The 18,453-nt window shown below is 36.0% G+C and overlaps 3 protein-coding genes and 1 pseudogene across 4 annotated transcripts; 1 reads left to right on the top strand and 3 right to left on the bottom strand.

The window, feature by feature from the left end:
• Positions 1-23: 23 nt before the first annotated feature.
• LOC143534154 (poly [ADP-ribose] polymerase 2-A-like) lies at positions 24-4,721 on the bottom strand (annotated as a pseudogene). Its single transcript, XR_013135483.1, has 16 exons — positions 4,587-4,721; positions 4,229-4,501; positions 2,964-3,250; positions 2,631-2,866; positions 2,420-2,546; positions 2,296-2,351; positions 2,022-2,089; positions 1,826-1,922; positions 1,690-1,752; positions 1,537-1,617; positions 931-1,023; positions 781-856; positions 569-706; positions 410-483; positions 212-317; positions 24-113 (listed from the first exon to the last, which is right to left on the bottom strand). The product of XR_013135483.1 is annotated as a poly [ADP-ribose] polymerase 2-A-like (transcript).
• Positions 4,722-6,101: 1,380 nt separating this feature from the next.
• Positions 6,102-8,084, bottom strand: LOC143534153 (poly [ADP-ribose] polymerase 2-like). Its single transcript, XM_077028726.1, has 5 exons — positions 7,992-8,084; positions 7,615-7,888; positions 6,548-6,678; positions 6,430-6,474; positions 6,102-6,233 (listed from the first exon to the last, which is right to left on the bottom strand). Exons 1-5 carry the CDS (start codon positions 8,073-8,075, stop codon positions 6,102-6,104), a joined length of 666 nt encoding a protein of 221 aa, XP_076884841.1. The 5' UTR covers positions 8,076-8,084.
• A 2,796-nt stretch (positions 8,085-10,880) lies between these two features.
• LOC143534104 (uncharacterized) lies at positions 10,881-11,775 on the bottom strand. Its single transcript, XM_077028690.1, has one exon. The coding sequence runs from the start codon at positions 11,758-11,760 to the stop codon at positions 11,089-11,091; it is 672 nt and encodes a 223-aa protein (XP_076884805.1). The 5' UTR covers positions 11,761-11,775; the 3' UTR covers positions 10,881-11,088.
• A 1,504-nt stretch (positions 11,776-13,279) lies between these two features.
• Positions 13,280-15,589, top strand: LOC143534103 (large ribosomal subunit protein eL18x-like). The gene is made up of 5 exons (XM_077028689.1): positions 13,280-13,429; positions 13,510-13,599; positions 13,674-13,802; positions 14,435-14,617; positions 15,317-15,589. Exons 1-5 carry the CDS (start codon positions 13,427-13,429, stop codon positions 15,473-15,475), a joined length of 564 nt encoding a protein of 187 aa, XP_076884804.1. The 5' UTR covers positions 13,280-13,426; the 3' UTR covers positions 15,476-15,589.
• The last annotated feature ends 2,864 nt before the right edge of the window (positions 15,590-18,453 follow it).

Genomic DNA, 18,453 nt, shown 5'->3' with positions numbered 1-18,453 from the left:
AGAAATACTGAAACTGCCAACGATTATTTCTTGAAATTAAAATTAACATGAACATAACGCATCCTGATCTGGTCCACATTGTAAGCAATATACTCATTGTATAGTAAACTAGCCTGAAAGAAACAATAGAACATTTGATAAATCCCTTTTAATAACTCTTTTTATTAAATAACCATACAATATAGGTATAAAACGAGCTAATTAAACACACCTTTGCGCTCAGCTGCTTTTTTGGCCGTCCTAGTGGAACCACAACACCGCCTTCAAGAGTCTCAATCTCAGACATATCAGGTGCAGTCGCCCCATCTCCTTTCGTGCTGCATACCATTTTCATAAAATACTATTTAACCTTAATAAATCCTTAACTATAGTTAGTCAACAAAAGTCAAAATTGGCAAAGTAGTAAAACCTTAGTTTCCCTTTCGGCAATTTGTCAGCGTCATAATTAGCTTCTAGTAGCTCAGCCATGTCACCAAGTGCGACCTAATTTACAACAAAATCCATACAATTGATCAACAAAAGAAGCATTAATTAAACGGAAGAGTATTATTTAAAGAAGATAAACAACCTCACACAAAAGCAGCACACCAGACGTGTGGCGATGCACAACAATAGTTTGCACTTTTTGAGAACATGTCAGCAAAATAAACACCTTTTCCAAACATGTAACCTGTTACTGGTGCTTCTGGTGGCGCAATTCGCAAACCTAGTATTTTGTTTTTGAACAAAATTTAGTCGTTTTTGAACAATATATAATACTAAAAAACAGATAATAATGACCTTGAGACAAGATTCCCGTCCAATTCGAAAGCCTAGAACCATGCCACAATAGCATCCTATTTTTGGTACTAGAGAACTGTTTGATATGCAGTATATACCATTAAGATAATCAAAATATAATATTTAAATATATGTAGATATATTCAAAACCTTGCTGAAACGATCGGTTTCTCCGTGCCTTGCGGTTTTAAAAATCTGAACAATTTCAACACTGTAGTTTGTATGTGTCTTTGCATGAGTGTTCTTAGAGCCGTCTTTGAGGCATGGCAGGGTAGTCGACGGCCACAGGCCCGACACCCCGCTAGGCCCGAAATTTTTTTTTTTCAAAAAAAAAATTATATGTATTTTTTATCAAAAACATGTGTATAATTAATGTTTCAACACAATTACATAACCACTAGCTTGGTCTAATGGTAAAGGGGTATATCTAGCCAAAAGGTTGCGGGTTCTAGTCTTATTTGAGAAAATTTTAAACTTATTTTTATACAAAAGTTTTTTAAACAACTTAAATCATAATCTAATAAGCCCATTTATAATTAAACTGTTTAAACCCAACAAAATGTTTCTTTTGCTTAAGGCCCAAAAAAAAGTTTGCCTTTGGCCCAAAATTTTTTTCGTCTTTTCGGAGCCGGCCCTGTGTTCTTCATGTACTTCGCAATCTAATGATGATTAAAGAAAGAGTCTACATAGGTGTTAAAAAAATTAAAGATAGGTCGCAGCTTATTATTTATAAGAGGGTAGAAGAAGCAAACTGACCATGTAATATTCTTTGGAATCAGTTTCTACGGGTGTTAATTCACAAGAAAGTCTTTCATAACATGAATACAATGGGTCTTCCTGTTGCAATGAAAGATAAATATTTCAAATTGAATTAGTTTACATGTGAAATTAAAAAATTAAAAAAATTACCTGGTCCCCAGTATTGTCCTCAAACAACTTTGTTGCAACCTCAATTTCACCAAGAGCTTCAACCTTTCAAAAAACCAACATATAGCAATCATCGCACGGCCTACACACACACACACATAGAGAGAGAGAGAGATACCATTTCCAGCTTGCGTTTTAACTTTTGAGGGGTATCAATAATGAACTCACGCATCTTTTTAAAACCAAAATCATGTGGAATAACTGTGTAAAATTCTCTGCAAATTAAAAAAAAAAAAAAAAACTTATTATGAAACCTTAAAAATATAAAATATAAACTTTATAATCACAAGAAAATTAATAACTCTGGTACATACCCACTTAATTGCTCAAGCATTTTTCTATGACCAATGACATCAGCAACTCTCTTCAAAACCTCATATCCCTAGTGTTCCAATAATGTTAATCATATCATCATAAACACATTAAAAAGGCAAAACATTTTCATAGAGAAAACTATTGCAACATGACAAATATCATATTTATAGAATCATATATATATATATATATAACAAGAATGCTTAAGTAATAAGTGAACCGGTATTGTTAATGAAAAGACGAAACTAACCCTAACAATATGAAATAACTAACCTTCAAAATTGTAGCTTTGCTTAGCTTGCCGAGCGGCAACTTCTCATCATTGTAACCTATAACACAATTTCCAATCACATAGATATACACATAATATATATTGCCACATCAGCAAACACAATACCTATTTCCATCATTTGCGGCTTCATCATACTAACATTACAAATAAGAGAAATAAACTTTGCTACACGCGCCTCTAGTTTTGTTTCCCGAGGCTGAATTTCCAACTTACTGCTAACCTTTTCTTGAGCCTGCACAAAATCATAAAGCCTCTAAATAATACCAAAACAAACTATAAAGAATGCAATCAAATTATAAAATTTAAATCAACTCACAATGGTTTCTTTCCCTGCTTCATTATAATCCATTTCCAACCAAGTATAGCACTTGGGGTGTGAAACAAAAGCTTTACGGTCCGACCAACAGTTCTTGGTTTTCGCATAGAACTTTTGTTCAAACTCATCTAATGCTGACTGTACACACGTGTAGGGCCCATGCAACTTATCTTGACCTTTCACACCAACCCTTCCCCATCTAATGTAAACCATATATGTAGAACCATCATCTGATTCTGCAGATATTTCAGTTAAATATATAGTTAACAACATAGTTAGGCTATACGTTTGAATGCTTTATCATAATAAAAGAACTGGGAAGTGACTAGTAACCTAGTGCTTGTATGATATAAAACTTGTTATTGTTAGCTCCAACATTTGTTTGATTTAATGTGGCATCATAAATATCATCACCTTGCATTTAAAGTTTATAAAAATAGAATTTAATAGTGTGATAAACTTTAATTTTTGTACAAAGGTAAACATTACCTGTTGCAGTACATGGTATTGAGATTTAAATTGTTCTGGTATCCATTGATCCAATACAGCTGAGCCTTTCTTTGTAGCTGTAACTAGCTTTTCCTTCTTGTTCTCATTTGTATCTTTTTCCTCTTCAATCTCTGAAGCCACCATAATAGTCAGAAAAAAAAAAGGTTCTGGTAGATACTAGAGAACAAAAGATTGATTTTATTGAAAAATTAAGATAGTTGGCCTGGTTCGAGGGGGGCTAATCTCTGATACAAGAATCACTTGATAATCAAAATAAACAAGACAAAGAAAACTGGAACATGAAATGGAAAGCTTCATAGATATGGCAATTAATGCATCCTAACATTCAGCACCTAATAGTCAACAGTTAACCCCCCACTAAATCAGCTCTAAACCTTCTCTCCTGATTGACTGGGTCAAGGTAACTGAACCACTGGGTCAACCCGCAAATACGGTGGAGTCATATCAGGTTTCCAAAACATGTTATACAAAATCTAAAGTTTATGTAAGTAACACGACAAATTCCATGTTCTTTAAATGCCCACCTCAAATACCACCCCCAGTTTAAAACAGCTTGAGCGCTCCTAGACGTTTTGGTCCCAAAAGCCGAGACGTGTGCATCGTGTAAGGCACCGGACAAAATTCTACAATTTCCAGGCAAACCGGTCTGAAACAAATTAAAAAATTGCCTGGAACCAGCCTAAAACATGTCTAAAATCCCAATATATGGTATGTTTATGATATGTGACTCGCTTTTCAAGCGCCTTTGGCAACTATGGCTCCTAGCCTCCCTAGTAGGCAAAGGTGACAGTACTAGCTGGTGCGATAAGCCGGATGTTACTTAAATCTAAGGAACTACATAACATGAATTAACACTCAAATATACATAAAGAGTAAGGCATGTTACTTAAGAGTATGTGCCGGCTTTCAATAAAGAAATTGTTGATAAACAAGTAACTGTCACAAAATTTTCAAACACTTAATTCCATCATTGTTTTTGAACAAATAAATAAATAAATATATTTTCAAACACTTAATTCCATCATATATTTATTTATTTATCTATTTGTTCAACAACAATCTCACTAAAGCAAAAAATATGCAGTTACCTTCAACAATAATCCGATCATTCGTTTCCGAACCTTCACACAGCCTCTCTATAAGTTCTTTCTTCGATCCCGAACCGAAACACCCCGATCGGAGGCTTCTTCACGCAACTGCTTAACACTCAGCCTCCTTAAATCCTCCACAGCCCTAATTTTCTGACTATTCTCACATTTAATATCCTCCCCATCATTTTCCCTCGCTCGCTTTTCTAACCTAGAATTTGAATCCGTAACAGGAACGGACTCGTTACGAATTGCAGATTCGAGCCTTTTGACCTACGAAAAATGTGAGTCTAGGGTATAGCATTTGATGATTTGATAATTAAATAAAAAACGGACAAAGAAAGTTAGTTAATAGTACCAGTGTGGTTTTTAGGCCGGTGGTGGTGAGGCCTCGTTTGGAGAGTTCGTCTCGGAGTTGGTCGACTGTCAGCTTACTCGCCATTAATATTATTATTATTATGGTGGAGATGAAGAACAAGTAGAAATTGGGGGGGGGGGGGGGGGGGGGGGTTTAAGTTAACGGAAGGAAGTGGGTGTTCAAAATTAAAAGCAAGCTTTCCAAGAAGTTAAGTTAATAGTGTGTATGTGCTCGGCACGATTTGCCCGCCACTTCTTCCCTTTGACTTGCTGGGTGCCAAAGAAGTATGCATTTTCTCTTACGGTTTGTTTCGGGTTTGAGTCAACAAAAATCAATATTCGGGTTCAGGTTGTGACCGGTTTGAAGAAAGTCAAGGATTCATTTTGACCGATTTCTGGTTGGAATTGGGTTTGGTTTTTGTCAAATCGGTTTTTTAATTGGTCCGGTTTAAGACATTCGGTTGAGGTTTTTACAATATGAACTGCATATCAAAATTTAAAGCATTTACTAGATGCAGTTGGTGTACAGGGTGTCAAAGAATTGGATAAGGATTGTTTTTTTAAGGATTGTACGTTCAAGCAGAGCTGACCCTACTATTGTACAAGGTGAAGTAAAGGTTTTACGCCTCCACCATTATAGGGCCCAAGTCTTCAAGCATGTAAGTTTTTTAGTTAACATTGAGGGAGGTCGCTAGGGTTTGGAAAATTGCTTATCGATAAAGATTTTTAAGGAGTAACTAGGTTTTGGGCGATAGCACTTCTTGGAAATCGGTTAATCTGAAGCACCCAACTTCTAGGGCGGCCATCAGAATCTCTGATGGGTTTTAATACTGATTAGGAGATTTTTAAATAGTAAAAAGGAATGCTAAGAAGAAAACGCACGTCAAAGAAGACAATGCTGCAGTTAGCATATCAATCGTGCAAATCAATGCCATCAAATCTTTGTGGGAAATGAACATGGCAGGTCTTTTTTCCATATGCAGGATCCATCATGAAACACATGGCTTCTTTTAGAGCTTTGCTGTTGTTGAAGTAGTGATCACAATCAACATTCAATAGATATGCACCATCTGTCAACACTGCGGAAACCCGTATTTGTTAATGATAAGAAGCCTTTATAAACTGACCACCAAAAAACCATATATGTATGTATAGAGGCGTGTTCATTATCGAACTAACTTTTTTGTACGCAGTCACAAAAATAACATAAGCACTTGTATGCAGTGCTTTAAAGATATAGTGAAACAGAGAGAAGGTTAATGCATCACAATTAATGTTTTAGACACGTGTGTGTGCGTGTTTAGGGAGAGGTTCATTACCCAAAACTAAATTATTGCGAGAACAGAACGAACAACCCTAAATCGCTTAATTCTTTATGTCAAGGGTTAATATTTTTTAAAACTATTACTTCTTACGTGCATATGTCTGTGTTATGCTATGTACATACAAAAACATTAAACTAAATGAAATGAAAAGCATTGTACTGTAACTTATAAGAGAAGCTTATTCACCTGTATCATTTCGGATGATCCCTAGGGTTATTTCCGGCCCATGGAGTTCCGTCTGGCATTGCCCAACCTTCTTCTGGCATCTTTTGTGCTTTGGCTACAAGAGCATTGATCCGCTCCTTAAATTCTTCATACTCTCCCTCTAATCAAAATAATAAAATTCTAATACAAGTGTAGAACTCTAAACCAATCATATTATACATAAAAACTATTATTACATAAAACAGATATTAGCTAAAAAGGATATGTGTGCTCAAAGTGTAGAAAAAAGCTTTGTAATTGTATTTAAAACTTAAAAGAGCACATTAATTGCAACAAAAAAAATAATAAAATAACAGAATGCCAAAATTGATTTAATGTGGCATCATAAATATCACCACCCTGCATTTAAAGTTTATAAAATTAGAATTTAATAGTGTGATAAACTTTAATTTTGTACAAAGGTAAACATTACCTGTTGCAGTACATGGTATTGAGATTTAACATGATCTGGTATCCATTGATCCAATACAGCTGAGCCTTTCTTTGTAGCTGTAACTAGCTTTTCCTTCTTGTTCTCATTTGTATCTTTTTCGTCTTCAATCTCTGAAGCCACCATAATAGTCAGAAAAAAAAAAGGTTCTGGTAGATACTAGAAAACAAAAGATTGATATTATTAAAAAACTAAGATGGTTGGCCTGGTTCGAGAGGGGCTAATCTCTGATACAAAATCACTTGATAATCAAAATAAAAAAGACAAAGAAAACTGGAACATGAAATGGAAAACTTCATAATTTTGGCAATTAATGCCTCCTAACATTCAGCCCCTAATAGTCAACACTCAACAGTTAACCCCCCACTAAATCAGCCCTAAACCTTTTGCTCCTGATTGACTGGGTCAAGGTAACTGAACCACTAGGTCAACCCGCTGATACGGTGGAGTCATATCAGGTTTCCAAAACATGTTATACAAAATCCAAAGTTTATGTATGTAACACGATAAATTCCATGTTCTTTTAATGCCCACCTCAAATACCACCACTAGTTTAAAATAGCGTGAGCGCTCCGAGACGTTTCGGACTTTCGGTCCCATAAGCCGAGAGTGTGCATCGTGTAAAGCACCATACAAAATTCTACAATTTCCAGGCAAACTGGTCTGAAAAAAATTTAGAAAAAAAATGGCCTGAAACCAGCCTAAAACATGTCTAAAAATCCCAAAAATGGTATGTTTATGATATGCGCCTTGCTTGTCTCAGGCCCTCGCTTTTTAAGCGCCTTTGACAACTATGGATCCTAGTAGGCAAAGGTGACAGTACTAGCTGATGCGAAAAGCCGGATGTTACTTAAATCTAAAGAACTACATAACATGAACTAACACTCAAATGTACCTTGTAAGCCATGTGAGCATGTGCCCCCTTTCACTTAAGAAGTTGTTGATAAACAAGTAACTCTCACAAAATTTTCAAACACTTAATTCCATCATATATTTATTTATTTATTTGTTCAACAACAATCTCACTAAAGCAAAAAATATGCAGTTACCTTCAACAATAATCCGATCATTCGTTTCCGAACCTTCACACAGCCTCTCTATAAGTTCTTTCTTCGATCCCGAACTCGAAACACCCCGATCGGAGGCTTCTTCAAGCAACTGCTTAACACTCAGCCTCCTTAAATCCTCCACAGCCCTAATTTTCTGACTATTCTCACATTTCAAATCGTCCCCATCGGTTTCCCTCACTCGCTTTTCTAACCTAGAATTTGAATTCGTAACGGTAACGGACTCGTTGCGAATTGCAGATTCAAGCCTTTTGACCTAGAAATATGTGAGTGTATTTTTAACATTTGGTAATTGATAATGAAATAAAAAGCGGTAATAAAAAAGAAAGTTAGTTAGTTAGTTAGTTAGTTAATAGTACCAGTGTGGTTTTGAGGCCAGTGGTGGTGAGGCCTCGTTTGGAGAGTTCGTCTCGGAGTTGGTCGACTGTCAGCTTACTCGCCATAATAATAATAATAATAATAATAATAATAATAATGGTGGTGGGATGAAGATGGTTGCAGAAGAAGAATGGGGGTTTTAATTTAATGGAAGTGGGCGTTTAAAAACAAGCTTCCTAAGGAAGTTAACAGTGAGTATGTGCTCGGCACGATTTGCCCGCCACTTCTTACCTTTGACTTGCCGTGTGCCAAAGAGGTATGCATTTTCTTTTACGGTTTGGTTCGGGTTTGAGTCAACAAAAATCAATACTCAGGTTCAGGTTGTGACCGGTTTGAAGAAAGTCCATGATTCATTTTTGACCGATTTATGGTTGGAACTGGGTTTGGTTTTTGTCAAACCGGTTTTTAACTGGTTCCGGTTTAAGACGTTCGGTTGAGGTTTTTTACAATATGAACCACATATCAAAATGTAACGCATTTACTAAATGCAGTTGGCGTACAAGTGTCAAAAAATTGGGAAAAGATTGTTTTTTCAAGGATTGTGTGTTCAAGCAGAGCTGTCCTGCAACTGCACCATTTTAGGGCCCTAATTTTCAAACTTGTAGTTTTTTAGTTAACACTGAGGGAGGTCGCTAGGGTTTGGAAAATTGTTCGACGATAAGGATTTTTGAGAAGTAACTAGGTTTTTCTAATAATTCAATTGCTCTAAATTTTGTTGTCCATTCAATCTAGCGTTGGTTACCACATATTGTAAGTTCTCTTTTATTTATATGGGGAGCCATTCTTGTTTATTTACCTTGAATATGATGTTGGCACATGGTGAATTCTCTCTTTTGGGTCGTTAAATGATATTATCTTTTAAGAATCTTATGTTCATTAAGAAAAACATAGAAGATTGCTAGTTAATTTTTTGGGAAGCAGCAAGCATAGCTCCAATAAACTTCTACCATAAACCTTAATGTTGCCATGTTAGAGCAAGTAGTTCATACTTGTCCGGTGTTCATGGTAAAGTGGTCTTTTTAATCCTTGGTTCACCAAGGGGTTTATTTGTGTGTTTTCTCTCGCATCTGCCTCTTCCATGTTGGCTCGGCCCGACTCAAGTATTCGGCTCGGCTTGATTCTCCGACACCGTCTCGTCTTTCTCAGGTTGAGAATCGGGCATCATGCTCGTTTGATTAACACCGGGCATCATGCTCCGGGTATGGGTGTTAAGGGCTCGCTTGCATCGGTTGGGTGGTGTTCGGTTGTGGATTATTCGAGTCGATTTGTGGGGAGAATTGGGCAAAACCGAAGCCTGAAGTGTTGTATGGATGCATCTTGAGTGTGTAGTTTGATAAAAGTTTTGTGAATACTTGTTGAAGAGAATGAGAAGATTTGTTGGTGTGTTTTACAAAATTGGTTGGGTAGTGTTTTAATATATATAATATTGAAGGTTTTTTTTTAAATAATGTAGTTGTTATTGAACGGCCTTTCTTTGAAACCAATGCCAAAACAAACGTTGTCTACACGACGTTCACAACCACAATTGTAACCAAAACGACGGGGGAGGGGTGCGGTGTTCCCCGACGTTTTTGGTCCCAAAACACCAAAGCACACCGACTACGCCCAGTCTAAGACTTATAAGATCGTGTGTAGTGGATGAAGCCCTACGGGTGTGCTTTGCGTGATGTGGCGCGCCACGCCACCATAGAGATGTTTTGACAAAAAAAATTATTGCGGATGAAGCCCCAACCAATCATTACCTGATTATTATTTTTTTTAATAAAAAATTGAAAAATCAATAAAATACATTAAAATTAACACATCACGTTAAAATTAAAAAAAAACTATAATAAAAAAAAAACTTTTTTCTTTTACCATACTCCACGCCTCCTTCCCCATCCAACCTCTCCAAACCCTCATCTCAACCAGAGTTCCAAATTCCATCATCTCAACTGCCGATAAGTTCTTACACCATTGTTACTTGTTATAGATATCAGATTAGCCAACCCACCAATCACTGATAAGTTTCTCCCCCCTCCTTTCCGACGTTGTATGGGAGGTGCCCCTCATCCCAATCCACCCAAGACGCTCGAAGAAGGGGATGGTCCCGATGTTTTGGGTGAAGAAAGTGTCCCATTACACACGGTCTAAGGGGGTGTTCGGGATTACTTATTTTGCCTCCTTATAACTTTTCATTAGTTAATAAGTTACAAAAGTGTAACTTATGGAACTTTTCCTCTCACGATATAAGCAATCCCAAACACAAAATTATTTTTCAAAAAGTTTATAAGTTATAAGTTGGTGTATTAAGCAATCCCAAACACCCCCTAAAGTGGGATTGCTTGATTGAGTCTCCTTATAATCTATCAACTTTTCAAAAAGTCAGTTTGATACATAAGTTGTTTGGCAAACAAAAAGAACTTATGAATTTTAACTTATTGACATCGCAATTTTTTTTTGAAAGATATTAACAATGCAAAATAATAAAGAGCTTTTAATAATTGAAGAAATATAACTTATTACACCCATTTAAAAAATGTCTTTTTTTTTGTCATTTTAACAAGTTCTTATTAATAAAAAATCCCTTTTTATTTAAATAAACAATCCCAAACACACCCAAACTATGACTTTAAATATAGTACACGTGCAATAGTAAAAAAGCACACACAGAGCAAAGCATATTTTCTAATACTGTAAAATAAAGTTAATTTTCCTTAAAGGGCTTTAGGTATGTGGTTTAGAGTGTTAATTAAGATTTTGACTTTGCAAATTGTATGAATCAAATCCGGGAGCTAGAAAAAAATTGTTAGAAGAATTACAACTTTTTTTGGCTATTCAATAACAAATATGGTATCTGTATTAAATATTCGGATATGATCACATGAAGATTTTTCTAACAATATAATTTAAATTATAAAACGCCATTAACTTATTCAAGCTACAAAGTACACACAGTCCCATATATAATCACAAACCATGTGACTTAATTATAACAAAGCTACAATTACAAACCTAACTTGATAATTATAAAACCAGCTAGGTTCACAAGATACAACATACAACCAACGTTAGTTAATGCTCCACGTGCTCCTCAACTCACAAACCAGACCTCAACCCCATGATCTTGTCACTCTCATCTTCCTTAATCTTTCCTAACAACTCATTACAATCAAACCCACACCCACACTGCGGCGACTCCACAAACCCACTAATATCAAACCCAGCCGACACTATCCCAACCGACAAGTACAACTCATCTCCATCACGGCTCACTTCCACAATATCCAACCAAAAGAACAACACTTTGACACTTATACCCTTCAAGCTGGTGATCTTGTCTTGACTTATGACTCCACTTATGGTGGACTTGTACTTAAGGTTGTACCCTTGAACGGTGTAAGAGCATGTGTCCGGTAAGTACGCCTCGAACTTGCCGGTTTCTTCGTCGAGAGTGTACCTGGTGACTCCAACGGGAAGAAGGCCTGCCGGGAAGCCGTATGACTCGAGTGCTTCGTATGCGGTTAGTGAGGTGATGATTGGTAGAGATGATGATAGGAGGAAGATGGAGATTAGGGTTAGTGGAAGGGACATTTGAAAAGTCAAAGTTGTTGACTTGGAGTGAGATTGGGTGGTGGGTGGTTTGGTGGGTTGTGAGGTGGATGAGTATTTATAGAGTTGGTTTGATGAAATTTGGTTTTTTGTACCTACCGCTTGAGTTTTGTCTTGTGGAAATGTTGTGATAATATTTCGCAGTATCCACATGACCATTTGAGGCTAGAGAAATCATTTATTGGTTGATGTGGAAGTGGAACTAACATTATTTGGAAAAATAAAAACATGAAAATGATATAAAATGGTTAGACAACCTATTATTATTGATTATTAAGAGCATACATAATGCAAGAGGTTATCAAACTGTTTTTCTTGGAGACGAGTAGGCACTAGCTCGTGAGCCATCCTTGCTATCTCTCCTATTCCACGACCCTCTTGTTCCGTAGAAACAACCTAGCTCTCGTAGACTATTTGTGACGAGGGCCCTCCCATTTGAATTCCATATTTGCAACATTACTCTCTCTCCTATATGTCTTCCACGTTCGTGCTTGTGGGGTTGGTAGAATGCTCCAAGACGCCTTTTTTATGAAGAGGGCTTAAAATCGGTTGGTTTAAATTAAAAAATTGTGTATGAAAACCCAGGTTTGGTTGAGGTGTACCAAACAAAACCAATGGTTGCTTGGTATAGTATGTTGATATACAAAAAAATGTGATGGTTACTTAGACTGTAACACGTATTATAGAAATTTATAACTTCCATGTTTGTCCGATATCCATGTAAGGTGCTCTACAATGAAACGTAGCATATACTATCAACACATAGGTGCGGACCTGCATATATAGTTCAGGTTTAGAGGAACCCATTAAGTATTGAAAAATTACTGGAGTACCTATGCAAAAATTTGGAGTTAACCCATTAAAATGAATAATGGATCAAGTGGTAAAGGGATCGAGTTTCAAAGTGTCAGTCGTAGGCTTAAGTCTGGCCATGATGCTATTTTAATAGTTATGTTTAATGCAATCCCCAAAAAAATCAAATTAGAGTTCAATTTTTAACATTAACGCACGCAGCCTCCACCATTGTTCAATGTTCACTACCTAAGTACCATCTGTCTCTTAGATATGTCTGACGTGTGGCTAGCGCCTCGGCAATGGTCTATGGTCGTGAACTTGTACCATCCCTGGCATACACTCGTGCTAACATTTGAATATAGAGATGCACAAAACGGTTGACCGCTTCGAAGTACCGGTTATTTAATGAACCAGTTTTTGGCCGGCAACAATTCTAAAACCAGTTAACCAATTTTTAACAAGAATAAAAAAACTGGCTTGCAAACAACCGGTTACAAACTAGTTCTTGGTACAAAATCTAAAACAGGTTATGAACATGACCTGGAACTGGTTCCTACCCATCCTGACCTGTGGGTATGAACCGAGTTCCGGTTCCTTAGAAAAACTGTACCCGAAACCAGACCCACCTCTACCCGGTCAAAACCCGGACCTGGCTCAACATGAAACCTAATAAAAACCCAGTAAATCTGCTAAAATACCAGACAATACTCAGAAGAACGGTACCCATCTAACCCGATTTTTTACTTTTATTGACCATACCCGAAACCAGTTTTCCCCCTTTCTAATTCCTTAAAATAGCCAATTTATGCGCAGCTCTATTTTGAATGCAATTACACAAAGACACAAGAAAAAAGACCAGGCTGGGCTGAAATGTTTCATAAACTAACAAGTTCCAAAGATTGGGCCTAAAGAGCCCATACTAACTTTCCTATCCATCAAACCTTTTTGGTCTGTTAAAAAACCCTAGTTTTCCCCTTACTGTGTTGTTCGACACCACATTTTCGTGCAGGAACCAGCCTCCGCCGTCGTCATGGTAATCCCATTCGTCGGAACCCTAATTATCATTTCATCTATATCCTTACTTATGTTTAATTCATTATTATATTATGTTAGGGTATCGATCTTGTTGCCGGTGGTAAGAGCAAGCGTACCAAAAGGACCGCCCCTAGGTCCGACGATATCTACCTCAAACTCCTCGTCAAGGTATTATTATTACTATTTATTTGTACATATGCACAATGAATTTGGCTTAATTAGTTAATGAATGATTGGTTCAGTTGTATCGGTTTTTGGTGAGGAGGACTGGAAGCAGCTTCAATGCTGTGATTTTGAAGAGGCTGTTTATGAGCAAAGTTAACAAGCCTCCGATTTCACTCTCTCGTCTCATTCGTTATATGTCCGGCAAGGTATTTATTATTTGTGTGCTTAGATATTATTTTATCAGCTAACAGCGGTGTAAACATCGCTAGGCACTGGTCGGGTAGTCGGCTGAGTAGTGTGGTACCAACTAGTGATTTATAGGGAATGCATTGGTATTTTTATGTGTAATTGTTCGAAATTATATGTATATGTATTAATATGTATGTATTTATATATACATATATAATATAAACTCATTTCTACATTTGACAAATCTATTTTTGCGTAACATTTGGGGATTATAAACATTAACTCATTTTTGGTTAAAACGGATTATACATGTTGAAACCTTGAAAATGTTGTGTAAAACTAAATTTTTATGATTTTTTACATGTAAAACACATGGTTCTCTGTTCTCCGCATTAAAAAAAGGTTTTAGTTCATGGATTTGGGTGGTAATTCGGGTTAACGGGTAGGAACCAAGGTCTGTTTTTGTGCGATTCTAATTAATTAATCACTGTCATTTTGGTGCCTAATTGTGATTTTTACAACACCACCAACTAATTAATTTGTTCTTTGTAATTTTGTTTTTTTGAAATTTTTGGTGAATACTAATTGCTGATTATGGATGTTGAGTTTGTTTGATTTATGATTATGAAGCTGTGAATTTTTTAATCAGGACGATAAGATCGCTGTGGTTGTGGGAACAGTTACAGATGATGTTAGGGTTCATGAAATCCCTTATTTGAAGGTAACTGCATTGAGGTTTACCGAGACTGCAAGGGCTAGGATTGAGAAGGCCGGTGGGGAATGTTTGACCTTTGACCAGCTGGCTCTTCGCGCTCCTCTTGGACAGAACACTGTATGCAATCTTATCCTGATAATATAATGTTACGTTGAATTAAGCTTTGGCTATCCGTGTTACGTATTTGATCTTTAATTAGGGGTGTAAATGAGTCAAGCTCAACTAGGCTCGAGATTGGCTTGATTTAACTTACGAGTGTTTGAGATCAGCTCGTTTTAACTTAGGAGTGCTCGAGCTTGGTTTGTTTTTACTTACAAGTGCTCAAGCTTATGGCTTGTTTCAACTTACAAGGGCTCTAATTTGGCTTGTTTTAAGCTCTGTTAATAAAGCTCAAGCTCGGCTTACGAGTCTTTTTTCAAGCTTGATCTTGGCTAGTTTATTACATTAATAGAAAATAATTTATATGCTTTTAAGTATTTTTATATATTTTGAGAAAAAACATTAAACGAGTCTAAATTCAGCTTGAGCTGAGTACCTTGTACAAGTCTGAACTTGGCTCAAAGTCGTGGATCGTATCTTAAATGAGCCAAAGCCTGTCTATGCAGTGTGTATTTATTACATAGAAGTCCGAAAGAGTTAAATATATAAAAAGTACACATGGCTCGTTAGTGCTCGACGAACCTCAAATAGAGGTTGAGCTTGATAATTAAACGAGATTCATTTGAGGGTTTTTTTCTAGCTTTTTATTGGATTCGATCTCGAGTCAGTCGTGAGAGGCTTGGCAATCAATAATGTTGTATTATTTGTTTTGTCTAGGTTCTTGTTAGAGGACCAAAGAATTCACGTGAAGCTGTGAGGCATTTTGGTAAGGCTCCTGGTGTACCACACAGTCACACTAAGCCTTATGTGAGATCAAAGGGAAGGAAGTTCGAGAAAGCTAGAGGTAGAAGAAACAGCAGGGGATTTAGAAACTAAGCTGTCATCAATGTCCTTGATGAATCCTTTTCAAAGGTTTGTTTTTAAGGTTTTTGATAATGTGTTTTTGTTAAGACTTGTAGCCGGATCTTGTGTGGTTTATGATGAAAGTTTTGTTATTGACATTTTTCTTTCTTGTTATACATTTTGATACTTTCTGTCTTATTTACGATGGTTTGGATAATCTTAAGTATAGTTTTAAGTATGCTTTTATATGCTAAAAGGTGTACATGAACCAAGCTAAAAGGGTTTCAATTTAGTGTTTTTCAACATCAAATGCCTTAAACGGTGCTTATCACACGTTTTGGCGTTTGAATTTTTTTTTTGTTTTTAATCCGAATGATTTCAGAACCATTGATATTCGTTGAAGGGGTTGAATTTTATGAAGTAATTACTGTTTTTTTAACCCTATTTCTTCACAAATTCACGTTACTCTTAGAGTGAATCGCTTCTCAACATTCTTAGAGTGATTAAAGTTTCGATATTGAGTTGATGGCTCTAAAGTCTAAACTAGTTGATAAAACCTTTAAAGTTTTCACTGTCCTGTACAACAATTATCTTGTTCTGCCCGCAGTTTACATAACCAGATTCGGAGGTGGAATTGAGTTAGAGTAGAAGAATTACGGAGAGAACATCTTAGCTCATTTACAAACGTTATTTATCTGTTGTCTACTTAAGTACGCTTTATCAGCATCTTAACCATGTAGAGATTACTTAGGTTTAAAGCTTTTATTTTTTGAGCAAGCCAACATGAAGTTGGAAATTACAACCATGTTTGGCATTGGCATCGTTCGCCATGGTCAGAAGATAGTATGTCTCAATGTAAAATTCGTAAATACATCTAGGGCCTTTATCGGCGACAGGCTTCTATTCTCTGAACCAGTTAGGGATCATCATTGTTGGCGCACTTCAATACACTACTCTATCAAGGCTGGATGTTGCTTTCACAGTTAACAAAGTGGTGCTTGTATATCAGTATATGCATGGTCTATCATAAATCACTTGTCTGCGGTCTGAATACTACGGTACCTAAAATTGCACTATTAATCATGGCTAACTCATTCAAATATTGAACACCTCTAGACCTCTAGTAGTAATCTGGCAAAAGATAGCACCCCTGAAGGACCATGGGTTTCGATTTTCGAACTTGCTAAAGGGTCCATCCACCTTCATTGCAAATTTTTGTATGATACTTCAGCTGGCTATGAGGAGAACCTGTTAAAACTTAAAAGATTTAATAGTGTGTTAGTGAAAAGAATCAAAACTCTTACGGCTGAGTAAACAAAACTGTGAGCATGATTTCAAAATTTTGAAACTAAAACTGAATGCTTTTATCCCTTAAACCATTCATATAATTAACCTTTAGAGATAAAGTCATGGTTGTAAAAGTCGCTAAGTGCTCGGCCTAGTCGGGGAGTACTCAGCGCGATTTTGCAAACATGGATAAAGGTGACTCTCATATAGAGGTGGTTATAATGTTGGTATTGGTTATGGTTAGGACTGGCATACCGTGTATACCGGTACTCAAAAGTCACGAAAACGAAATGTGTATACCTGTACACAACATGAAAACTTATCGTGTACCTGTATCCCAAACACAAACACGAACCTATTACTACCTGGAATACACGATAAAACACCATAATACACGATAAGAGTTGTTTAGAAACACATATTTGACCACCTGTTTAGTGAACAAAAGCCGAAGAGGGAATGTTCGTGAGTGGTGACGGCTGAGAAATAGAGAGTGCGAATATTTCAAGAATTTAGGGTTTAGGATAACTTATATATATATATATATATATATATATCAAAAAAGTAGAAAAACCAAAATTCTTATTTTATCATCCTGGTTTCATAAAAAAAAAATAAAAAAAAAATAAAAAAAACTCGATTTAGCTAAGTTATATACACATATGTATAATATATACATATATATACACTTACATGTTTTTTTTTGTACACATGTGTATAATTTAAGATAAATGATACTATACATATGTGTATATTACGTAACTAAAGATTATATAAAATTATACATATGTGTATAATACAACGTTTTTTTTTTGTTTTTTTTTTAATTTTTTTAATGAAACCGGAATGAAATATAAGAATTTTGGTTTTTTACTTTTTTAAAATTTTTATTATTTGTTGTTTTATGATTTTTTTAAATATTTTTTTAAAGATGTTTTTAGTGGTCCAAAATGGTTCTCAAAGTTCTTAATTTGCAAAGGGTTCTCTTAGTATCCTTACTCATATATATAATTATAAATATCTAATCAGATAATTAACATGTACTTAACAGGTAAACAAGTATTTTACCTATTTAGACACGAAAATTAAAATGTAAATTCGTGTCTACCTGTTTAGTACACGAAACCTGTTAAGTCCTTACCTGTTACCTGTTAATGTCGTGTAGGTACGTACGTGCTGTGTATTTGTGTCTCGTGTATAAATTGCCAACCCTAGTTATTGTTTTGCCGTACTCTTCAACCACTCTTTAATTATCTACGAAATACTCCATTTAATTTGCCGTCGCATTTTGACTATTAAGTGTTGGATAATTAAATGAATATATGTCATGCATGTTAGGCCGATCTTTTTCAGCTTTGGTCAACTTTTGGTGCACCTACACATTTAGCTTTTAATACAACTTAATATCATAATAAACACAGCCTTGGTCAACTTTCGGATTTTATTAATGTGTCCAATAACAAACATGACAATGATGTTGCATGAAGCTTTTGACTTAACAACTCTTAATACTTTTTAATGAAGTCATAGATATGGTTGTTGATCTCTTGTGGCTTCTCTTGGTTGATAAAGTGAGCAACTCCTTCCATCACCACCACTTCTTCCAGGGCACCGTTTCCTTGAATCCACCATCATTTATTGAAGAAACACTAACCGAACCCACGGGCAGATTACGGGTAACCTGGGGGTTCGGTTAGTGTTTCTTCATTGGCGCCATCCGTGCA

Source organism: Bidens hawaiensis, unplaced genomic scaffold, assembly GCF_021521415.1.
Source record: "Bidens hawaiensis isolate Kalapana, Puna unplaced genomic scaffold, B.hawaiensis_p1.1 tig00010069_1, whole genome shotgun sequence".
Taxonomy (NCBI): domain Eukaryota; kingdom Viridiplantae; phylum Streptophyta; class Magnoliopsida; order Asterales; family Asteraceae; genus Bidens; species Bidens hawaiensis.
This window is presented reverse-complemented; position numbering and strand designations above follow the sequence as displayed.

Bases quoted from the DNA above. Each gene is read 5' to 3' on its own strand.
- LOC143534153 (XM_077028726.1), bottom strand. From the start codon at position 8,075: ATGGCGAGTAAGCTGACAGTCGACCAACTCCGAGACGAACTCTCCAAA. The intron at 6,679-7,614 runs GTAACTGCATAT...TGGTGGCTTCAG, and splicing joins TGATCGGATTATTGTTGAAG to AGATTGAAGACGAAAAAGAT. The intron at 6,475-6,547 runs GTAATGTTTACC...CTTTAAATGCAG, and splicing joins AATACCATGTACTGCAACAG to GGTGGTGATATTTATGATGC.
- LOC143534104 (XM_077028690.1), bottom strand. From the start codon at position 11,760: ATGGTCATGTGGATACTGCGAAATATTATCACAACATTTCCACAAGAC.
- LOC143534103 (XM_077028689.1), top strand. The intron at 13,803-14,434 runs GTATTTATTATT...TTTTTTAATCAG, and splicing joins TTCGTTATATGTCCGGCAAG to GACGATAAGATCGCTGTGGT. The intron at 14,618-15,316 runs GTATGCAATCTT...TGTTTTGTCTAG, and splicing joins CTCCTCTTGGACAGAACACT to GTTCTTGTTAGAGGACCAAA.